Source organism: Puccinia triticina, chromosome 12A, assembly GCF_026914185.1.
Source record: "Puccinia triticina chromosome 12A, complete sequence".
In the NCBI taxonomy this organism is placed as follows: Eukaryota; Fungi; Basidiomycota; class Pucciniomycetes; order Pucciniales; family Pucciniaceae; genus Puccinia; species Puccinia triticina.
The window spans coordinates 3,376,454-3,396,235 of record NC_070569.1 but is presented as its reverse complement, the minus strand read 5'-3'; the positions used below and the strand labels follow the sequence as shown (position 1 = coordinate 3,396,235).

At 44.1% G+C, this 19,782-nt stretch overlaps 2 protein-coding genes across 2 annotated transcripts; one reads left to right on the top strand and one right to left on the bottom strand.

The window, feature by feature from the left end:
• Positions 1–1,095: 1,095 nt before the first annotated feature.
• On the bottom strand, positions 1,096–3,164 carry PtA15_12A303 (uncharacterized protein; the record flags this gene model as incomplete). The annotated part of the gene is made up of 4 exons (XM_053161898.1): positions 1,096–1,165; positions 1,288–2,473; positions 2,545–2,814; positions 2,915–3,164. 4 exons carry the CDS (start codon positions 3,162–3,164, stop codon positions 1,096–1,098), a joined length of 1,776 nt encoding a protein of 591 aa, XP_053025869.1.
• A 594-nt stretch (positions 3,165–3,758) lies between these two features.
• PtA15_12A302 (uncharacterized protein) lies at positions 3,759–6,906 on the top strand (the record flags this gene model as incomplete). The annotated part of the gene is made up of 5 exons (XM_053161897.1): positions 3,759–3,929; positions 4,011–4,592; positions 4,702–4,813; positions 4,970–5,251; positions 5,363–6,906. 5 exons carry the CDS (start codon positions 3,759–3,761, stop codon positions 6,904–6,906), a joined length of 2,691 nt encoding a protein of 896 aa, XP_053025868.1.
• Positions 6,907–19,782: the final 12,876 nt, after the last annotated feature.

Sequence of the window (19,782 nt, the reverse complement as noted above, 5' to 3'; positions counted from 1 at the left end):
AGAAACTGCCCACACAACTACAGGCCTGTACCATAGGGGCCTAGGGCACAAAATTGTAATCTATCCAAATTTATTTCTCTCAATATTTATTAAGACAAAATCTGACCATCAACAGAAGGCATTCTTGAGCTCAAATGTGAAGAAATTTAACAACTGAATGCTCATGTAGTTTTTTATTTTTGTGTAGAGGACAACAAAAGGAGCTATTTTTCAAAATTGGCGCCCATGGTACAGCCTCAGGCCCTGTCTGCATGATGGAGAGAAATTTCAAAATACAGGTTCCCCATTTCATTTAACACACTGTCAGATTTTCTGCCTTCATCCTTTTTTTTGTGAATCTGCTGAATGCTGTTGCATATATATCATATATGACAGCTGTCAAAAGCTGTTTACTGCAGCACCAACAATAGCACAATAGGCAAAGTCTTTGTGATAAATGAAATGGAAACAATCAAATCTATCATATATTCTTACATGAAAGTATTTTGGAATGATTTTGACGGATGATTTCAAACATTTTTCAACCATTGACCCAATATGCGGTGATGTGGTTTGTAATCAAGAAAATCAAGAGCACCTTGTGTTTCATTTGAGAAGTATCCCTGTAAATTCTCAGGTTCAGCATTCCAGGGGAGAATATTCAACAACTTGAAGCATTTGGAGGCCTCAATAAACCTGAATTGTGCTGGTGAGTTGGTGAAAAAATGGACTGTGATTGATCTTAGGAGAGCTTTGACCATGATTGTATCCTGTTCAAATAGGATTTTCCACTTTCTTGTGCTGTGGTTCTTATAGTAGGTTGATAGAACATGGGCCACAATTTGTGTCAAGATTATCTCTTCCAATGTTATTTTGATTTGGTTTCCATCATTTTCATACCCATCTGGGGTTTTATAAATTATCTTCTGTTCTTGTGAGAGGAAGTAATTTATAATCAACTTTTCAAATCTGATTTTCCAAATATGATGGAAATAAGATTGGTCTCCAAAATCTCTTGAATTCTTGTTCTTGTCTCCCTCAAGTTCATTCAAAAATGTTTCTGTAAGATAGTCTTGAATGGACTTTTGTTCATTCAAAACTAATTCATCTGAATGTTCATAGCCCCAAATTTCCAGGAGGGAGGAGTTGAGTATCCAAATATAATGGATGAGTTTGGAAAATCTTTCTGTGAAATTGAGATCATTTTTCAATTCTTGTTCCAGGTTTTCCTTTTCACCTAAATGTTTTTGAATGGTATCTGAAACATACTTTATGATTTTACTTCTCAGGTTGTGATTCAACACATACTTCTGTTGAAATGGAGCTCCCTCTTTAACAATATACAATGATATCCAGGCCCATGTCTTTTGATCCAAGTATTCAAAATCAGGAATTTGTTTTATTGGAATGTCTAATTTGGAGCTTGCTACTAAGTGACCAAGTGGTTCTACTAATTTCTCATATTTAAATCCTAAATTTTTATCATCATCTGAAAAATTCCTTGACAAAGTAGGCAACATTGGATTTTTCCATGGTAAAGCTGTTTCCCAACTTTGATGGACACTAGTTTGAGTCTGATCAGATCCTAAGAAAGGTGGCTCAATCCAGTTTCTTCCATAGTTGGCCACTTGAAGGACAAAGTACTTGTCTTTTTTAAACATGTGATCCCATTTGATACAGTTGATGTTTTTGTAGTAAAACCCAAGGAGCTGAAGAACAAATTTATTGAGCAGGATTTGCTTGCCGGAGACAAGAATTGGGCTCTGCGAGCCTCCTGGAAAACTTGGAATTACCTGGAAAACATTCTCATGATGACTAGAATGGATGGCCTTTGACAATTGATAGAATAGATACTCCTCTATACTCGGAACTCCCCGGTCGTCATTGTGGATTGAACGCTGTGAAGTGAAGTCTTGGTGGACCAAGATGAAGTTGATAAACCACTTCATGAGGTCGGTCTGTTCTTCAGCATAATGGCGGATCGAATCCGATGACTCATTTTCAATAACGTGTAGTACCTTGAGATTTTCAGTCCACAACAAACAAACAAATTCTTTCATGCTCTCATCTAACAAAAAATCGACAATTGGAACCGAGGCATCGCCACTGTTGGAGGTCCTACTTTGAGAATGCTTTCGCTGAAGGTCCTTTGGTATATTTTTTATTAATGAATCCATGATTAACGATTGTGCTTGACTGTCTATTTTCACTTTCGGGCCATTTGGATGCATCACTGAAATCCATGGCCAAATTTTATCATCTAGATCTTCTAAACCAAAGTATCTTGCTTCTTGCATTTTCTTTGCGCCAGAGCTGGGTTCTGCTAGACCTGCGTCATTGACAATAAAACCCTCGAAGCTACTGGGATGCTTAGGACGTAACGGAATTGAATGCCCAGCAGGTGTAATATTCTGTTGATAGCTCTTCGGATCTTGTTCTCTCTCGCGCACTTGAAAAGGAGGTTTTCTGCGCGAATGATTTTGCTCTGCCCAAACTAAGGAACACGCAAGTTAGAATTGCGACTCCATGCACCAGATAATGCTTTTTTTAAGGTGTGTGATTTACCATTTTCTCGAGTCATTCCAGGCGACGGACCTACCGAGCTCACTGGCTCTTTACCTTTCTGGGCCGAATACGAAGATAATCTTAGACCTAGATCCGGTCTTTTTGAAGTGGGCTGATCGATCTGATTGCCATCTCCTTCAACATCTTCAGCTGGCCAGTTGAGCGATGGCCTTTTTATGCTTCCCCGGACATCGGCCAAGGCATCCTGGCCACCAGCGCCCAAATCCTTGTCACCATCAAAAGTCTTGCGGTAATTAGTGGGAATGCCACCTGATGCAAGTTCAACATATTCATATAAGATCCCAACAGATACAGAAGAGACGAGTTAGAAAGGTGTATATCGGGATACCTACAAGCCTAATTCACTGACCTAGGGAAAGGTCTAGTGCCTCTGGGGCCAAATAAGGTTGGTTCAGAAATGGTGTCAGGCTTTGATCAATGTGGTCACGCCCAAACTCCACCCTTTGGCCGTGTGAAATATCATGGAGCAAGTCTTGCGTTGGATCATCACTGCTTAGCACACCTGCAATCGAGTGAGTAGGTGGTTCTCGAGTGGCTGAGATGAGGAGAGGATAGAGCAAAATCACAACGCCTGGAACTGCTTTGATGGAATGCTTCATCTGTCAAAAATGCTGCTGTGGCAACTTCGTTACCGTATACGCAAGTTCCTGGAGACGGAAGGAGGAACTGACACAACAATCAGGGTTTGTTTTAACCTCAAGTCCGGGTGGCCGCAGCGGCGAGATTAAAGAGTGTTATAGCTCCTCTCATATCCAAGTCTCACCCAAGCCTCCTGTCACAAATACAAGGAATTGTTATTCATTTTTTTGTGGGGCTGCCTCATTTGAGGGATTCTGCGCAGATGGAGCTCGCTGTTTGTTTCTGATCTTGTCTTCATCTGTTGTAAATGATTCGATGGTACTTCAGAAGAATCCTTGATAAGCTATAAGGTTAAAACCAACAATCAGTGTTGCCCCTGGCTTCTTTTCATCTGCGGAATTTCCTCCTGAATCCAGCACGGAAATTAGAGAGGATATATATTCGTGTAAATTTTTTGGCCTGCCATTGCCAGCTGATCAGCATCTTGCTCGCAGAGCTACAGGTTCTCCGGGGCGGCCCGATCATGCCGGTACAGGCCGGTACTGGGATGTACCCTGATGTACCCCGATCAGTTTTTGTGACAGGCGGCTCCCGTGACAGTCCCAACCCCCCACATGGTGCCACCTGGCGCCACAGACCCTCTAACTCAAGTTCGAGCCAGTCCGCCATCATCGCTGTGTTTGTCTCCGTATTTATCTCGCCGCTTTTATCCTTATCAGTCGATTCCGTGGCCGGGCCTTGTCGCTACACTTGCCCGCAAACATTCCGTCGAACCACTATCGGAGGTAAGCACACGCTGCACTGTACATGATCATCTCACAAGAACCATCTCATCTGCTGATTGCAAGACCCGCTCCCGTTTCAAGTTCGAATTGTTTCATCAGCCTGGCTCATTACCATTACCCTCCTTCTATTCCATGTCTGGACACTGGTTCAAGATAGTCTCAGGCGCCTGTAAAGCTAAACACGCCCCACCAAAGTCCAAGTACATCGATGCCCTCGTCTCATCCACCTATCAGGCCGACGGATCCTTCCAAGATGTCTCGCGTGCATTGCGTTCGAAACTCCGGGACCCCAATTCATCCGTTGTCTTCAAAGCACTCCTCGTCATCCACACCCTTATTCGCGCCGGCAATGCGGAAGAAGTGATGACCTACTGGTCCGGTCTCGATGGCCGTGACGGCCGGTCCCTCGGCCTGAAAGATGTCGTCTCCACCACCGACACGCCTCAGAATCTATCCCGTTACGCCAACTATCTGCTCGCAAGATTCAAGTGCTATGCTGCTCTCAAGCATGACCCCATTCGTACCCGATCCGAGGCACCCGCCTCACTCCGCAATTCTTCCAGAAATGGTGCCAACAGAATTCGATCACTGACCGTCGAAAAAGGCCTCTTGCGTGAAGTAGGGACCCTCCAGAAGCTAATGGATGCCCTCGTAGATTGTAAGGTGGGTGCAGCACAAAAAGGGAAAACGAGAATAAATTTGAAATCAATTGGGTTGTAGGCACATTTGATTTATCCCATTTCGCACTTTGATAACAAAAACTCTCCAATAGTTTTACTTAGAAGATACCGACGACGACTTGGTGATGTCAGCATTACGGCTACTAGTGAAGGACCTGCTAGTACTGTTTCAAGCCGTCAACGAAGGTGTTATCAACGTTCTAGGTAAGCAATGAATCATTTCGCCTTCCCTCATCCATTCAGGTCTACTTGCCTTTCTCAAGTATTCAGAACTGCTTATCAACTTAACTCGAAATCCAACACCTGCATTCTGTCTGTCTGTCTTTTTTTTTCCTGGCTAACAATTCTGATTACCCGTAGAGCACTATTTCGAAATGTCGCACGTCGATGCTACTACCGCTCTGAAGACTTACAAGATATTTTGCAAGCAGTGCGAAAGAGTCGTTTCTTATCTGGGTGTTGCAAAGAAACTCCAAAACATCATCAACGTCAACATCCCCAACTTGCGGCACGCCCCAGTCTCCCTTTCTGGGTCGTTGGAAGAATATCTCAACGATCCAAACTTTGAAACTAACAGGCAAGAGTACAGGGAGAGCAAGCGAATAGCTGATGGCCGACCTGCTCCAGTGGCTTCTACTCCGAGTCAGTCTAGTATCCTCTTCATTAACTGTAATCATCGGTTTTAAAATCGAAAGGCTGACAACCTTCAATGTTTGGATTTGATCAACCACCAAATTGATACTTTCTACAAAGAGCCGAAACCCACAGAATCAGCCAGTGCTCCGGCCCCTTCCACCGAGCCAGCAACCCAGCCAGCCGAATCCCAAAAGGCGTTCATCGATTTCTTCGAGTCGATTGAATCCGAACAACAGTCCATGTTCAATCCAAACTCAATGTCGCCAACCTCAAACTACTTCCAACAACAGGCCGGCATAAATCCATTTGGTCAGCCGAACACTGGAATACCGACAATCAATTCAGTATTTCCTCAACCAACGGGCATGATACCCCATCCTCCTGGTAGAGAGTCCATGGGTCAGGCTTTGTTTGGAAATCTGAATGGACCCCAGCCGCCCCAGTTTCTCCAATCGCAACCCACCGGATTCTCACCCGGTGGCCAACTCATGAACCCAGTGCAACCTCAACTTACGGGAGCTATGAATCCTTTCCGTCAGAGTACCTTCAGTACTCAGAGCATGGGCAATCTTGGCATGGTGTCATCGCAACCCACCGGGGCCAATCCATTTTCACAGTTCGCTTCCAACCCAGCTATCAGTTTATCGACGATTCCCAGCTCACCATGGGGCCCTCCATCGGGCCAACCTGATCGATCAAGTGGTGCGATGTCAGCACCTCCAATCCAGGCAGCAGGCATGAATAAATTCGATGTGCTTTCGCCTCTCAGCTCTTCAATTTCACCATCCAGCACTCATTCTATCGCCAGCCCCCTTAAGTCTCAAGTGACCGGCTCGCGGAATCCCTTTGCGCTACTCCCCGGCTCAACCTCAACACCACCTGTTCCCAAACTACCTTCCGGTAATGCCCCATCAATGAATGCACTAGCCGCATCAGCCTTCTCCCAGTCGATGATCCAGCAGCGTGCGCGTGAACAAGCAGCACAACTCCAATTCCAACAGCAACAACAAAAACAGCAGCAGCAAAGTGCGCCACCAGCTCAATCATCGGCGGTCCCCGATGCAGCGACGCAGGAGCGATTGGAAGCAGAGGCTCGGAAGAAGCAGGAGTTCCAAGAGTTCTTCGGGAAGCAATTGTCGAAGTTGGAGGGGGGCGGAAAGGACCTTCAGAGCGCGAATGCCGCCGGGACCGGCGGGTTATTCAGTAACGTGGCCAGTGAATTCGCAGTGACGAAGCCCAAGGCACAGACTGATCAAAGTCAACAGGTAGGGGTTGGAGGAGGAGGAGGACTAGGACTGATGAGCCAGCCGACCGGCTTTAACAGCTCGGCCTTTGACAACCAGTCTTCCCTCCACAACTCTCTTCCTGCCATCCTCCCCCAACGCACCGGGTTCGGCGGCTCCACAATCAAGCCGTTCCAGCCCTCGTCTTCCTTCGGCGCCTCCCTCGCTGCTCAACTTGAACAAAGACCTGCTCTCCCTGGCCAACAAGTCACGCAGTCCAACCCCTTCGGACAGGCCCTCTCAAACGCCAATCTTAATTCCTCTGGTCTTCTTCCTAATAACAATGATAGCCAGGATCTTATGGGATTTGCTTCTAACTCCAATCAGCCCTCTAGCAATCAACCTTGTATTCCTAGCCACACCCCCAGTTTAATTTGATTGTCTTTCTCCCCGCCCCTGTCTTTTGCCTCTCCCTCTTTTTTGTACTTATTGTGTATCTCTCTTCTTTACTTCTTTTGTTCATGGGCCATTCAAATAAGTCATCCCTCGGACCAAACAGCAACAAAACAAGTATCTAGTTTATAACTTAACGATGCTGTACTTCCTGTCAAATCTGCAACCATTGTAGACATTGATTTAGACACAAAAAGCTTTGAATGGAGGACTTCCTGTCCGTGACCAGCCCTTGTAGAATGAAGTTTAAAAACCAGAGCTTAATTTTTGATGGAAAGGCATCTGTTTTGCCTTACCTGAGATTCATCACTTTCATGGGCAATCCCAAGGTTCTGATACAAATGTACACCACATTGGGAATTTTTCAAGTTCACCCCTGTTCCAAAGATGATTTATTCTAAAAGCAACACCAGGTCAGCTTCATCATGCCCTGAGGACATTCCAGGCCACCAGGGTGTGAATACTCGCCGGTCTTCCCTTTCCCGGTATCATAGCTTGTGCCTATTATAGGCATCTCTTCTGCCCGCTCTCGGGCTCTCATCCTTTTCTTAGCCGCTCTCGGCTTCCCTTTTACTAGGTCCTCAGAAGGGTCCGATCCGGACCCCGCAGATCCGGCGTAATCCGGAAACCCCGCAGGCCAGATCCGGGTTCGGGATTGAGCTCCAGAGATCCGGAATCCGGTCGGATAGTGAAAAGCGCTCCAAAAGGAGGATTTATGCGGGTAAACCTCAGAAAACACCCTAAAATTGGGTCTTTTCTCAGGGAATACCCGTCAAACCCGCATGAATTGGGGACTGTACCGGGGAATCCCCGGCATACACAATCAGATTGGCACTTCTTGCCCCTTGCTTTTGTACCTGTTTCAGATCCGGGAAAATCCGGCCGGATTCCGGATATGACCAGGGTCAGGGTGAGGAATAGGTGATGTCCGGCTCTGAACCTTAGGTCTTCTTACCGGTCTTATCCAAGACCGGATTCTCTTACTTGTACTGTATCTTCAGCCATCCTTGGCTATGTATTTCCAATAATTATAGCTTATCTCTCCAAAGCGTGTACATGAGTGATCTAAGCCGTGACCAGACTTCTCCAAGTCTGGCCATCCTCTTTACCTTTATCCGTCTCTTACCCTCCATCTTGTACCATCCCATCTCATGGGATATATCTCTTTTCCCTTGTGTTCTTCTTATCCCTTCAACCTTGCTACCAACCTCTTGCCTATAAAAGGAGGCTTTGAGCCGTGCAATATATTCCCCAAATTAGTTCTCTTGCATTCTCCGCTCTCCAGAAACCTGCAAGACTTCACAAGGGGTCCCAAGGAAGCTCTTGAAAGCATCCAAAACCATCCTGAGGACTCATCTGGACTGATGTTAGAGATGGCCCCTGTGAACCAGGGTACCTGCCAGCTTTTTTGCCAAAAGTTTGACACCCGCACCGCCTGGGGCAGTCAGAGCGGGTACCTGCAGGTACCTGCCCCTCAAAATCGACCAGAAGGATTCCTTCTAGTCAAAGAGGTTACAAAACCTCTTTGACCGGAGGAATTCCTTCTGGTCAAAGGGGTTCTGTAGCCTCTTCAACTGGAAGGGATCCTTCCGGTCAAAGGGGTTACAGAACTTCTTCAACTGGAAGGCCTTTGAAGAGGTTACAAAACCTCTTTGACTGGAAAGGCCTTCCAGTTGAAGAGGTTCTGTAACCCCTTTGACCAGAAGGATTCCTTCCCGTCAAAGAGGTTACAAAACCTCTTTGACCGGCTGGTTGTCATGGCAGCTGCCACCTGCCCAAACAAGAGCAGGTACCCGCTATAATACCAGGGTACCCGCTTGATTTCTCCCAGAAATCCAGCATCCGCACCCAAACACGTGCACGCTGGCTGGTACCCACCGACCATGGGAGGGTACCTGCCAGCGGATAGCAGGTACCCGCAACAGGTTTGTTGGGGCCATCTCTAACTGATGTCATCCCAAGAGCCATCTTCATAGGGGGCTTTTTGTCAAGCTGTCCTGAGGACAGTTTTCAAAACTCATCATTTGTACACCTTTTGTAAAATTGTCCCAAGGAACTTTGTTTTTCTGGCAATAAAGAATGCTCAGCTTTATATGTGCACATGGCCTTAAGATATATGATTATTGGGTGGTTAACATAGACATCCTTAGACTCTATTCAGTGTCTTAAAGGGTAGGAAAACCTAACACAAATGGATAAATCAATTGATGGCTTTAAGTTTGGAGCCCTATTTTGGCTGATAGTAAAAGGAGGAAATCTTCTGACAGAACAACTACCAAAACAGAAAGAAAAATTAATAGAGATAAATCAAGTAGAAACAAAGAGTATGATAAATTAATAAGAAAAAAAGAGGCATAACCAAGGTGTGTGCAATAACTCTAATAGGGAAAACAAATGAGAATAGACAAGGACTGTTAATTAGGAAAAATAATGAGTCAGAGATCAAAAAATATATTGAATGAAATAAAGCCAAAAAGGAGAAGTTGTGATGAGTTCATTCTCACAAAATTGAAGCAGGCCAAGACATCCAAAGATTATCAAAGGTACTGATTGAGTGAGATCTTGACTCTTGATGAGTTAAGGTTTTATTCTTGAGTATTTAATGTTTGATGAAGTCATTGAAGGAAGTGGATGGTTTGGGAGAGGTGTTTTTCTGGGATTAGAGGAAGGAAGTGGTATTAGATGAGACAAATCTAAGAGGCTGACTAGTTTTGATAACTTTGAGTTTCAATATATGTTCTAAGATTGAATGAAAAGATATTGCTTTGCCTGGACCTCCTTTGAAGAATTAAAATTTTCTCCAAGATCAGGAGTAAAGGAGGCTAAAATGGATCATAAAATCATGGTTTACTGAAATTTATTTTGAGTTGTTTGTCATTGGACAATTGGACGCTGGTGTTTTGCTTAAATGACTCTAATCTTTAGTGGTTTCTGATTTGTCCTCTGTCAACTTATGCAGGTTTTACATGTTTTCCACAGCTATGATGTTTTTGATGGCTCTTTTGATTATTTTGTCATGATTGAGCAACCACTTGCCATTGGCAAAGGTATTGGGTTTGAACATATGCATATTTCTTTTTGCCCAATATTTTACAATGTCTTCAGAGGTAGCAAACCAAAGTGCAGGACCCTTATAAGACAATCTTCTACTTTTTGGATTATTTGGATCCAATATATCTGAGATCTTAGATAACCAACGGGATTCTGTCTGTTGTGTTATAGCTCCTTTTTTCCTTTGCTCCCAAAATTCTTTCATGAAATACAAAACATCTTCTACATCTTTTTTGCTGGCAAATTGATATGGGTTCTCATTTATGAGCAAAACCACCCTGATTATAAGAAAGGTTGATATCTTTGTTGTGTTTTCTACAAAATTTCTAATGCATGTAACTGTACGATGCTGGTTCAAATTTTTGGTGTCTTTTGCAGCTGCCCATGAATTAAGTACCTCTTTTAGTTTCTCCATTTCATTTGAGAAGACTGGATATTGGTGAAAATTTATGAATTTCTCTGATTGGTGGATAAGTTGTTCTCCAATTTCTGCTTTTGTGTCCCTAGTTCTAGTCTTGCACAATGATTTAGGTTTCATCTGGTTTCTAGTGTCTTTCTTGGCTCTTGATGAATGGAGGAGCTCTGGAACAAGAATTGAATTCTTAGCCTTTAGTAGTACTGAATACAAAGTATTGTCTGCAAGTTGTTTGATTCTTTCTTTTTGACCACTTGGATCTAAATTGGATTCATCCAAGGTTCTTGATTTGAATTCTTGATCCAAGCTTGTCTGGCTTCCCTGGAAAATCTTGATTTTTTTGTTTACTAAATCCTTATTTCGTTTCCTTCCAGAGACCATTCTGTCAGTCTTGCGTTTAAAAGGAACAAAAAAATCCTTGATGTTGGAATTGGGTTCAATATTAGATTGGAGGCTGCCACCAGTAGAATGTGATATGTCACTAGAAGGACCATTGCCAGGAGTAGGGCCAATTTTGTAAACTAGGTCACCACTAGAAGTGGGGCCACCTCTAGTGGTGCCACCACCACCAGAAGTGGGGCCACCTTGGAAAAAAATTCTGTTGCTAGAAGTAAGATCCCCAAACGGAGGATTTTTCTGGGTAGAACTAAGGTGCAAATTACCAGTAACTTCTTCAGTAAAATCAAGGCCACCCCCAGGGATTGGAGCAATGGTAGTGGCAATATGATGTGGTTGAACTTTTGGTTGATCACTGCCAGGATGATTTAAAAACTTGCCCACTGATTGGGGCAGTGTCAGATAACTTTGTATCTCATTCCAATTGGTTGATAGCATGAGATCAAGATTCATAATTTCTGATCTGGTTTGATTTGGGTTTGGCAGTAATGTTGATGAACTTTGTTTCAATTGGATAAGCATGAAAAATCTTAAAGTCAAGAAAGTCTTCATTTTGGATTGTGCTCTGTTGAAGGGACCAGACTAGATGGTCACTTGTAGAAAAACCTCAGACCTGGTTGATTTTAAACTTTGACTGGATTTGAGTGGATTTTTTTGGGAAGAGATAGTTTGGAGGAATTTCAAGCTGATGAGAAAATATCATGAATACATCTCAGATTCATGACAGGCCAAGAGACCTGTATATATAAATCTGTAATCTAACATTGTACTTTGGTTTGACTGAGTCTCACAGTCAATTTTCAAAAAGTGTAGTTTGAGGAATAGTGATTAGATATATCATATTATACACTGTTTTTCAGTCAACAAAAGGTATCACATATTGTATTCATAAACCAATACCAACATGTTTGTACCATGAAACTAATACACAACAATTTTGACTGTTGTGGAATGTACAGGTCCCTAATAAATGTTTATGACCAGGGGTAGAGGGGCGAGACCTGTAGAACTGCCATAAACATCTGGTAGGGCACTGCACATACAAGATTTTCCCAACTGAAATAACAGCAACACCCAAATTTGATCAATCAATTTTTTATTGGTCATTTGATATGATACTAATATAGGGATGGCATCCAAGAACCGGGTACTGGTCCATTGTTGACCAACATTTGGCACCTGGTACTGCTTGCCCGGGTATGGGCGGTGCCTGGGGTGGTGTATGTATCACTGGTACTTGCTCTCAAAAAGTGTTTAATAGGGGGATTCAAAGTTAGACATGTGCAATTGGCATGCACTCTTGCAAGTTGGTGTTCAAGGCTGTTCTTGAACACCACCTTGAAAAAAAATGTTCAAGTAGGCTTGGGGGGTGTATTGCAAGGTGTCTTGCATGAAATTTTGCAACTTGGTGTGCATGCAAGTCACACCTGGCCAAGTTTGAAACCCCCTAATAAACTTTATGTATACTGACAGCATGCAAAGGGCAAGGCTGAAACAAATTTTCCCAAACAGATAGGGTAGTATTATCCTGTGGTAGGTTTGCACGCAAATGACAAGGCTGAAACAAACTGTCCTTTTGAATTCAAACGTACAGAACGGCATGATTGCGCGCTGTCGCGCGGCTGTCCTGTGACTGCCTGCTTGCAAGCAAACAGGCAGGGCAGTATTATTGCCCTGTACGTTTGCACGTAAACAACCAGGCTGAAAAAAATGGTCCTGTCCGTTTGAATGCAAATGGACAGGAAAGCATGATCGCGCGGCTGTCTCGTTTGCCTGCCAACCAACAGCGGCGGGTGTTGGCGGATTTTGCCGGGTGCTAGGTATCTGCGGCCATCTCTAATTTGGTTTCCACCCAAACAAGTCCCCTGACCCCCCCCAAAAAAATAGGGCGGGTTTGGACAGGTGCGGGCAGGTGGTACCCAGGTACCCACTGTTTTTTTCAACAAAGAACAGGTACATGGTACCACTTGGCAGGTACCCGCTAGGCACCCGCAGTACCCGCCAGGTAGTACCAGGTACCCTAAGATGGGAGGTCATTTCTTCTAACAGTTTGACTGGATTAATGACCATGCTCCCATCTACATATAACTAAATAATAGCTTCTGGGGGCCAAACAAACCTGTACAAGTATCTTTCATGCAAGTACCACTGGCGTTTGCATGCTTGTAATGCCAGCCTTGATGCTATTTTTGTGTTAAGAGTCTGTTCAAGCGGTGTGGTGTTCTGTGCCTGTTGCAATGCCAAAAGCACACATGCAAAGGTATTGTTATAGTACAGTTACATACATGTGAACCCCATTATACAAGGAGGAGCCAGTCTTACACAACAGTCACAACATTTACGTACATACACCCTTTGGTCACCACGGCGTATTGGACGGAAGAATACACAATGGAGACACATAGATGGGGAAGGAGGAAGGAACAAGGATCAGAGAGAGGCTTTGAACCCCAAATCCTGGAAAGAAGGAATATTCTAGCAACGGTGGGTCACTACTTTACTCTGCAATAACCGGGGCTGTAGAGTAAAGTAGCAAGCTGCGCCTAACATTTTTACAGTTATTTTTAACGCTCGCGCGCGGATTGCTGCGTCACGGTTATCGTAACTGGCCTTTTTTTGTACAGCTGTTACTAGTAAAGTAACGTGTTATTGAGAAAATTAACATTTTATTGAGCAATTAAGGGTCAAATTGGCCCTTATCAAGCAGAGCAACACTTTATTGAGCAGTGAAAGGCCAAATCAGCCCTGAAATGGCCTTTTCTTGCTCAACATGTTGATAAATACCTGCTGCTCTGCCCATACACCAGGAAAAAAAATATTCACTTGATGGCAAGTGACATGATGCAGCTTTGGTTTCAGCTCCAACACTTCTCCAAATTCAATGCTGCTTTAATGCTGCTCCTCTCCACCAGCACATTTAGGGCTTGCATGACAGGAGCAAAGCACTCAATGTGACAAAAGTAGATGATGCTCAGCTTTGGCCTAGGCCCAGCTGATGCTCTGCTTTGGCCTAGGACCAGCTGATGCTCAGCTTTTACCCTGGCTCAGCTGATGCTCAGCTTTTACCTTGGCTCAGCTGATGCTCAGCTTTTACCCTGGCTCAGCTGATGCTCAGCTTTTTTCCTGGCCCAGCTGATGCTCAGCTTTGGCACCAGCCACCTGATGATCATATATGGCCCTGGCTCAGCTGATGCTCAGATTTGTCCCTAGCCTAGCTGCTTTTCAGCTCTGGTCCTTTACAAGCTGATGCCCATCTTTTTCCCTGGCCTGGCTCAGCTGATACTCAGCAAGCTGAGCATCAGCTGGCCAGCTGGCCCAGGACTGGGTCAAAGATGAGCATCAGCTGGGCCAGGACTGGGAAAACACTGAGCAAGGGCTGGTAAAAAGCTGAGCATCAGCTGCGCCAGTACTAGTACAAAGCTGAGCATCAGCTGGGCAAGAACTTGTCAAAAGCAACACTGGGTTGCTACGCTAACCATAGCGGTTAGCGTAGCGTAGCGCAGCGCAAATGCGCTATTTTTTAGCGTAGCGTTAGCGCAATTGAACGCATATGCGCTAACGCTACGCGCACGCGGTGCGCAGCTATTTTAGCTGATAGCGTAGCGTTAGCGCAGATGCGCGCAATTGCGCTAACGCTACACATGCAGGGCGCAAAAAAGCGCGCGCTATTTTTTTCCGCTAAAAGCGCTGTAGCGCAGCGCAGCGTAGCGTAGCGACTGTAGCGGCGCGCTAACGCTAACAAAGAATTGGCGCGCTGTTAGCGCCACTGAAAATTAGCGCAGCGTAGCGCCGCTGAAAATTAGCGCAGCGTAGCGGCGCTAACAGTGCGCTAACGCTATGCAAAATAGATGGGCGCTTTTTGCCGCTACGCTAACGCGTAGCGCTGAAATAGCGTAGCATAGCGTAGCAACCCAGTGTTGTCATAAGGCTTTATTCCAATGCTGAAAGTGAGCTGCGTGACAAAGCTGAGTATGAGCTGGGCAGAAAAGCTGAGTATGGGCTGGGTAACAAAGCTGAGCATCAGCTGGACAGAACTGAGTATCAATTGAGTCAATCAAAAACTGATCAGGACCTCCTTGGTAAATTTTGGAAGTTGAAGAGATGGTTGGGAGATTGGGGTAGATAGTGGATAGATATTGGATAGATGGTGGGTAGTTGGCTGGAGCTGGCATGATGTCACTTGTCATCAACTGACTATTATATTTTCCTGGTGATAGATATCGTAGCGGCCTTGAAAAAAAAACACCCGCCCGGTGCGATATTGATATTGCACCACATTTCCCCATTGCCACTGGTCCGGTTAGCGTAGAGGGACCAAAAATTGCTACAATCACGTTACAATATTGATAACCGTAAAGTAGCGACCCACCGTTGACTCTAGTTAGGTGCAGAGTGCATGGAAGGTGGCTTGGCTACATAGCAAACCATTCTGAAAGCTATGGAAGGTGGCTTGGTTACATAGCAACACATTCTGAAGGCTATGGAATGTGGATTGGTTACATAGCAACACCTGACATCAGGCAGTGCAATATATGTGGGCAGATATGTTGTAAAAAGAGTGTCACTGCAGCATAATTCCCTTGTTGTTTGTGTGGCTGTGCTGGCTGTGCAGTAAAGGTGTAAATATGCTGTGCAACTGAGATCCCCTGCAGCTAAATTCCGTCACACACATTCACCTGGAGTTAAAATCCCTCACTCTTAAATATAAAAGGAGCTCTTCTCCCCCCCATAATTTCTCTTTTTCACCATCAACCTATAGAGGTCTGGTCACATATGGTAGTTTAGCAGTAGTAGTTTAGCAGTAGTAGTCTTGAGCAGTGTAGATTCAGTCAGTCAGTAGAGTGTTAGTGCAGTAGTAGAACCCACAATCAACAACCAACCAACCAACAACCAACCAACAACCAACCAACCCACCAACAACCCATTCTAATTATTAGGACATTAGTAGTAGTAGTAGTAGTAGTAGTAGTAGTAGTAGTAGTAGTAGTAGTAGTAGTAGTAGTAGTAGTAGTAGTAGTAGTAGTAGTAGTAGTAGTAGTAGTAGTAGTAGTAGTAGTATTAGTAGTAGTAGTAGTAGTACAAATTATAACATCAACAACGGCAGAAGAACTTATCATAACAACCACATTATCAATAGTTATAACCAGTCTGAAAACGCATCCAAGTTTATTAAAACCACAGTTTCACAGAAACTGACTTCATGGGTTCATGCTGCATTTCATTGAAATTGCAGGCAAAAGAAATTAAAAGTTTCAAATTTGTGTTTTTTGAGTTTAAAAAGTTCAAGTTGGTTTTCTTGCTTGAGTTTAGAGCTTATGGTTTGTTTGAATTTAGAGTTTATGTTTTGTTTGAGTGTAAATTTTTGGTTTTGTTTGAGTTTATTTTATTTTTTGTATGTTTTGATTGTGGCATATTTTTTGTTTTGTGTGAGTTTGAAGTTTAAATTTTAAAGTTTTGTTCAAGGTTCAAATTTGTATTTTTTTGAAATCAAGAAGGAGCCTACTCGAATTAAATAGGGGGCCTTCAGGGAGGGGGCGGGACAAAATCCAGATCCCCTGGGGGGACAAACAGCTTCCCCCTAGCCCTTTAAGTATTGGTCCCAGCTCGCACATGACACAAGGTCCCGGGGCTCTGACATTCTTTGCACCTGCCTGAACACAACTCTGTTGCCAGGGCCCTGCACCTGGGCAGACAAAATGCTGTCCTGTACACACTCGTCCGAGTGTTTACAGGTCAGCTTGAGAGGTTTACTCCTCTGGATGACCAGTCAGGGACATCCAGGGTTGTTCCGAATCGGAGGAAGTCGGCTTCAAGCAGTCAGAATGTGCCCTTGCTTGCCGGGGAGGCTTCGACCTCCTTGGCGGTCTGCACATCTCTGGATGACCAGTCAGACCGGCCATCGAGGGCGCTCATACCTCTCAATGACTGGTCTGACTGGCCATCGAGGGAGCTCACACCTCTCGATGGCCGGTTGACCGGTCTGACTGGCCATCAATGGGACTCAGATCTCCTCCCAATGACCGGTCTGCACCGGTCATCAAGGGGACTAAAATCTCCTCCCGATGACCGGTCTGTGCCGGTCATTGAGGGGACTTGGATCTCCGATGACCGGTCTGTGCCCGTCATAGCGGGCCTCCCACGAAATCAATTCTCTTGCCGCCCAGGCCTTCGACGCCTTAGTCACCACCCACCTGCAGCCCACCCCTGCCCACCCACCCTGGGAGCGTCCAGCAGGCCGTCGACGCCGGTGAAGGTCCTGTCATCGTCCATTGCTCCGCCTGCCTCGGCGCCGGTCCTCGCCTGCCCCACAGGAAGCATCATGCTCCTCGATGTCATGACCGAGATCTTCAACGCTTTCTATGTATGTCCATCAATCCCCTGCCCTATCCTCCAGTCCGCGCCCGCCCTCTCCGTCCATCTGATTACATCCTCGACGAGAGGAAACCACGCGCTCCTCTACTCCGAACCCGCAAGCCAGGATGGCTAATGGGCGGGCTTTCCAATGGGCCACCTGCGGGCTCCAATTGCGCCAATTGAATTTTTTGATCATGAACCAGAAAAGACAGCCTCTGGGGTTCTAGACCATTTACTTAGATGAGAGGCCTGTTCAAGAAATAGCTCAAACCCCTTGTTTGGATGTTGCCGGGCTGCCCATTAGCCATCCTTACCTGCAAGGATTCTCCCCCACCCTCACCACCACCAATTCTCTCCCCGACAACCCTGCTCATTCAAAATCCTGCAGTGAAGCGGTGGCAGAACTGGTCTTTCACATGATCTTTCACATGAAAGTCTAAAATAGCAAGAGCTGAAACAAATATGGAAGAAACACTTAGTTTTCCTCTGATAACAACAGCCATAAGAAGTGGGCACCAGAGTTAATATATTTTTTTATGCTTGACTGATTGGTTTATACCCAACACAAAAAACATTTTTCATTGTTGAGGTCTATCCTGATATTTGTTTGATTTATTCAGATCCTTGAACCTAAAAAAGTGATATTTCTTTCTTCCTCATGATGATTTTTCTTTGTTTGGCTGTTGTCACACTCAGGAACCAAGTGTCAGCTTGCCTCATTTTTTCATGAATCTGGCAGTTTGACTCATTCATGATGCCACCACTCCCAATCATTTTTAAATACCAACCTGGAGATTAATAAGAAATAGAAATAACTGCATTGATCTTTCCATCTAGGTACAATGAAATTTTCATCAAATATCACTTGAGAATTTGGAAAAATTCAATTGAGATGGTGGGATAAAAAACTATTGAGTAGATAATATAGTGATTTTAGATGAGGGGAAGCACTGAAGCAAGGATGAACATCTATGTGGAACACCTAATGCAACTCCCTGCTCTCGGTAACAAGCAATTGGTTTCCCTCAACCCAATAAAAAATCAGGGCCCAAAACACAGGCAAGGTGGACGCATTGCCTCTGTTTTCAGCCTGGTGTATGTTATGCAGCTTCAAGAGGAAAACCAAGCTGAAAAGTGGGATAACCCAGTGTAGTATAAGTGGGTGTATAGCTGAGCATGCTGTTACGCTTATTGCAATCAAGCATTTGAAATGAACTCATATTTTCCAAAACTGTTTAAAAGGCCTATTTATTCATTTTTTTGCCCCCAGACCATCTGGACAAGCTCCAAAACGGTGCACAGTAACTTTCCACCCACAACTGTGACCTTGGGCCTTTTTGCCCTGCAGTGGCAGAGCCGCCTTGGCCTCTAGTAAAATACTAATCTCCTGAAATTGTTCTAATTTTCATTTGTTTCTGATTTTTACCCTATCAAATTATGAATTTTTTTCTTGTTTTCAAAATCTATGCACTACAAGAAAAACTCACTAAACTGCTAGCAGTAGAAATGTGGGTTACCTCTGTGAGACTGCTTTTCTAGTTCCACCCAAACATACATCAGCTTTCTTCTGCACAATCACAGTCATGGTATGTTGAAGCTTGGTCAAGGTTAAGCCTTGAAAAGGTCTTGTATAATACCACAAGCTTTCTGGGAGCTGTTGCATTTCAACTGCTTGTAGTTTCTTGATTTGTGCTTGTATTTATGATCTCTTTCAAAGCTCTTTTTATTATTCCATCATGATTGAGCATCCATTTTCCATTGAAAATTTTGTTTGGTAGCATGTGCATATTTCTTCTTGCCCAATATTTGACAATGTCTTCAGAAGTAGCAAACCAAAGTGCAAAACCCTTATAAGATAGTTTTATGTTCTTGGGCTTATTTGGATCTAACAGATCTGAAATTTTAGACAGCCAACAATATTCTGTCTGCTGTTTTTCCCCTTCTTTTTTTCTTTCCTCCCAGAAGTTTTTCATGAAATACAAGATATCTTCCACCTCTGTTTTGCTGGTGAATTCAAACGGGCGCTCATTGAGGAGAGAAACCAACTTAATTATAAGGAAAGTTGATATCTTTGTTGTATTTTCTACATAATGTCTGATGCGTGAAATCGTAGATTGCTGGTTATTTTTTTTCATGACTTTGGAAGTAGCCCATTTACAAAGTCTATTTTTCAGGTTCTCCATTTAATCTGAGAAGATGGGATATTGCTTAAAATTTATACATTGCTCTGATTGGTGTAAAATATCTTTCCCAATCTGTACCTTTTTGTCCCTGGGCCTAGATATTGATCTCATTTTTGTCTTGTTTCCAGCCACCCGCTTGGCTCTTGATGAGCTGGGGAGCTCTCTAAGGGGAATTGAGTAATTTAATACTTTTTTATCTATCATATTACTATATTCAGTGGATTTTCTCAAGAAATCATCCTCACAGAAACCATTGGACTGTGACATTTCTTTTGCTGAATTTCTTGGTCCTCTTTTAGACTTCAGTGAATCTTTAGCCTGTAATCCATCTACTGGAAAGTCTGCCAGTTTTTTTATCCTTTCTTCCAGCCCATCGGGATTGAACTTGGATTCCTCTAAGTTTTTTGATTTGGATCCTTGAGTCAAAATGTTCTGGTTCTTGAATATCAATAAATCCTGATT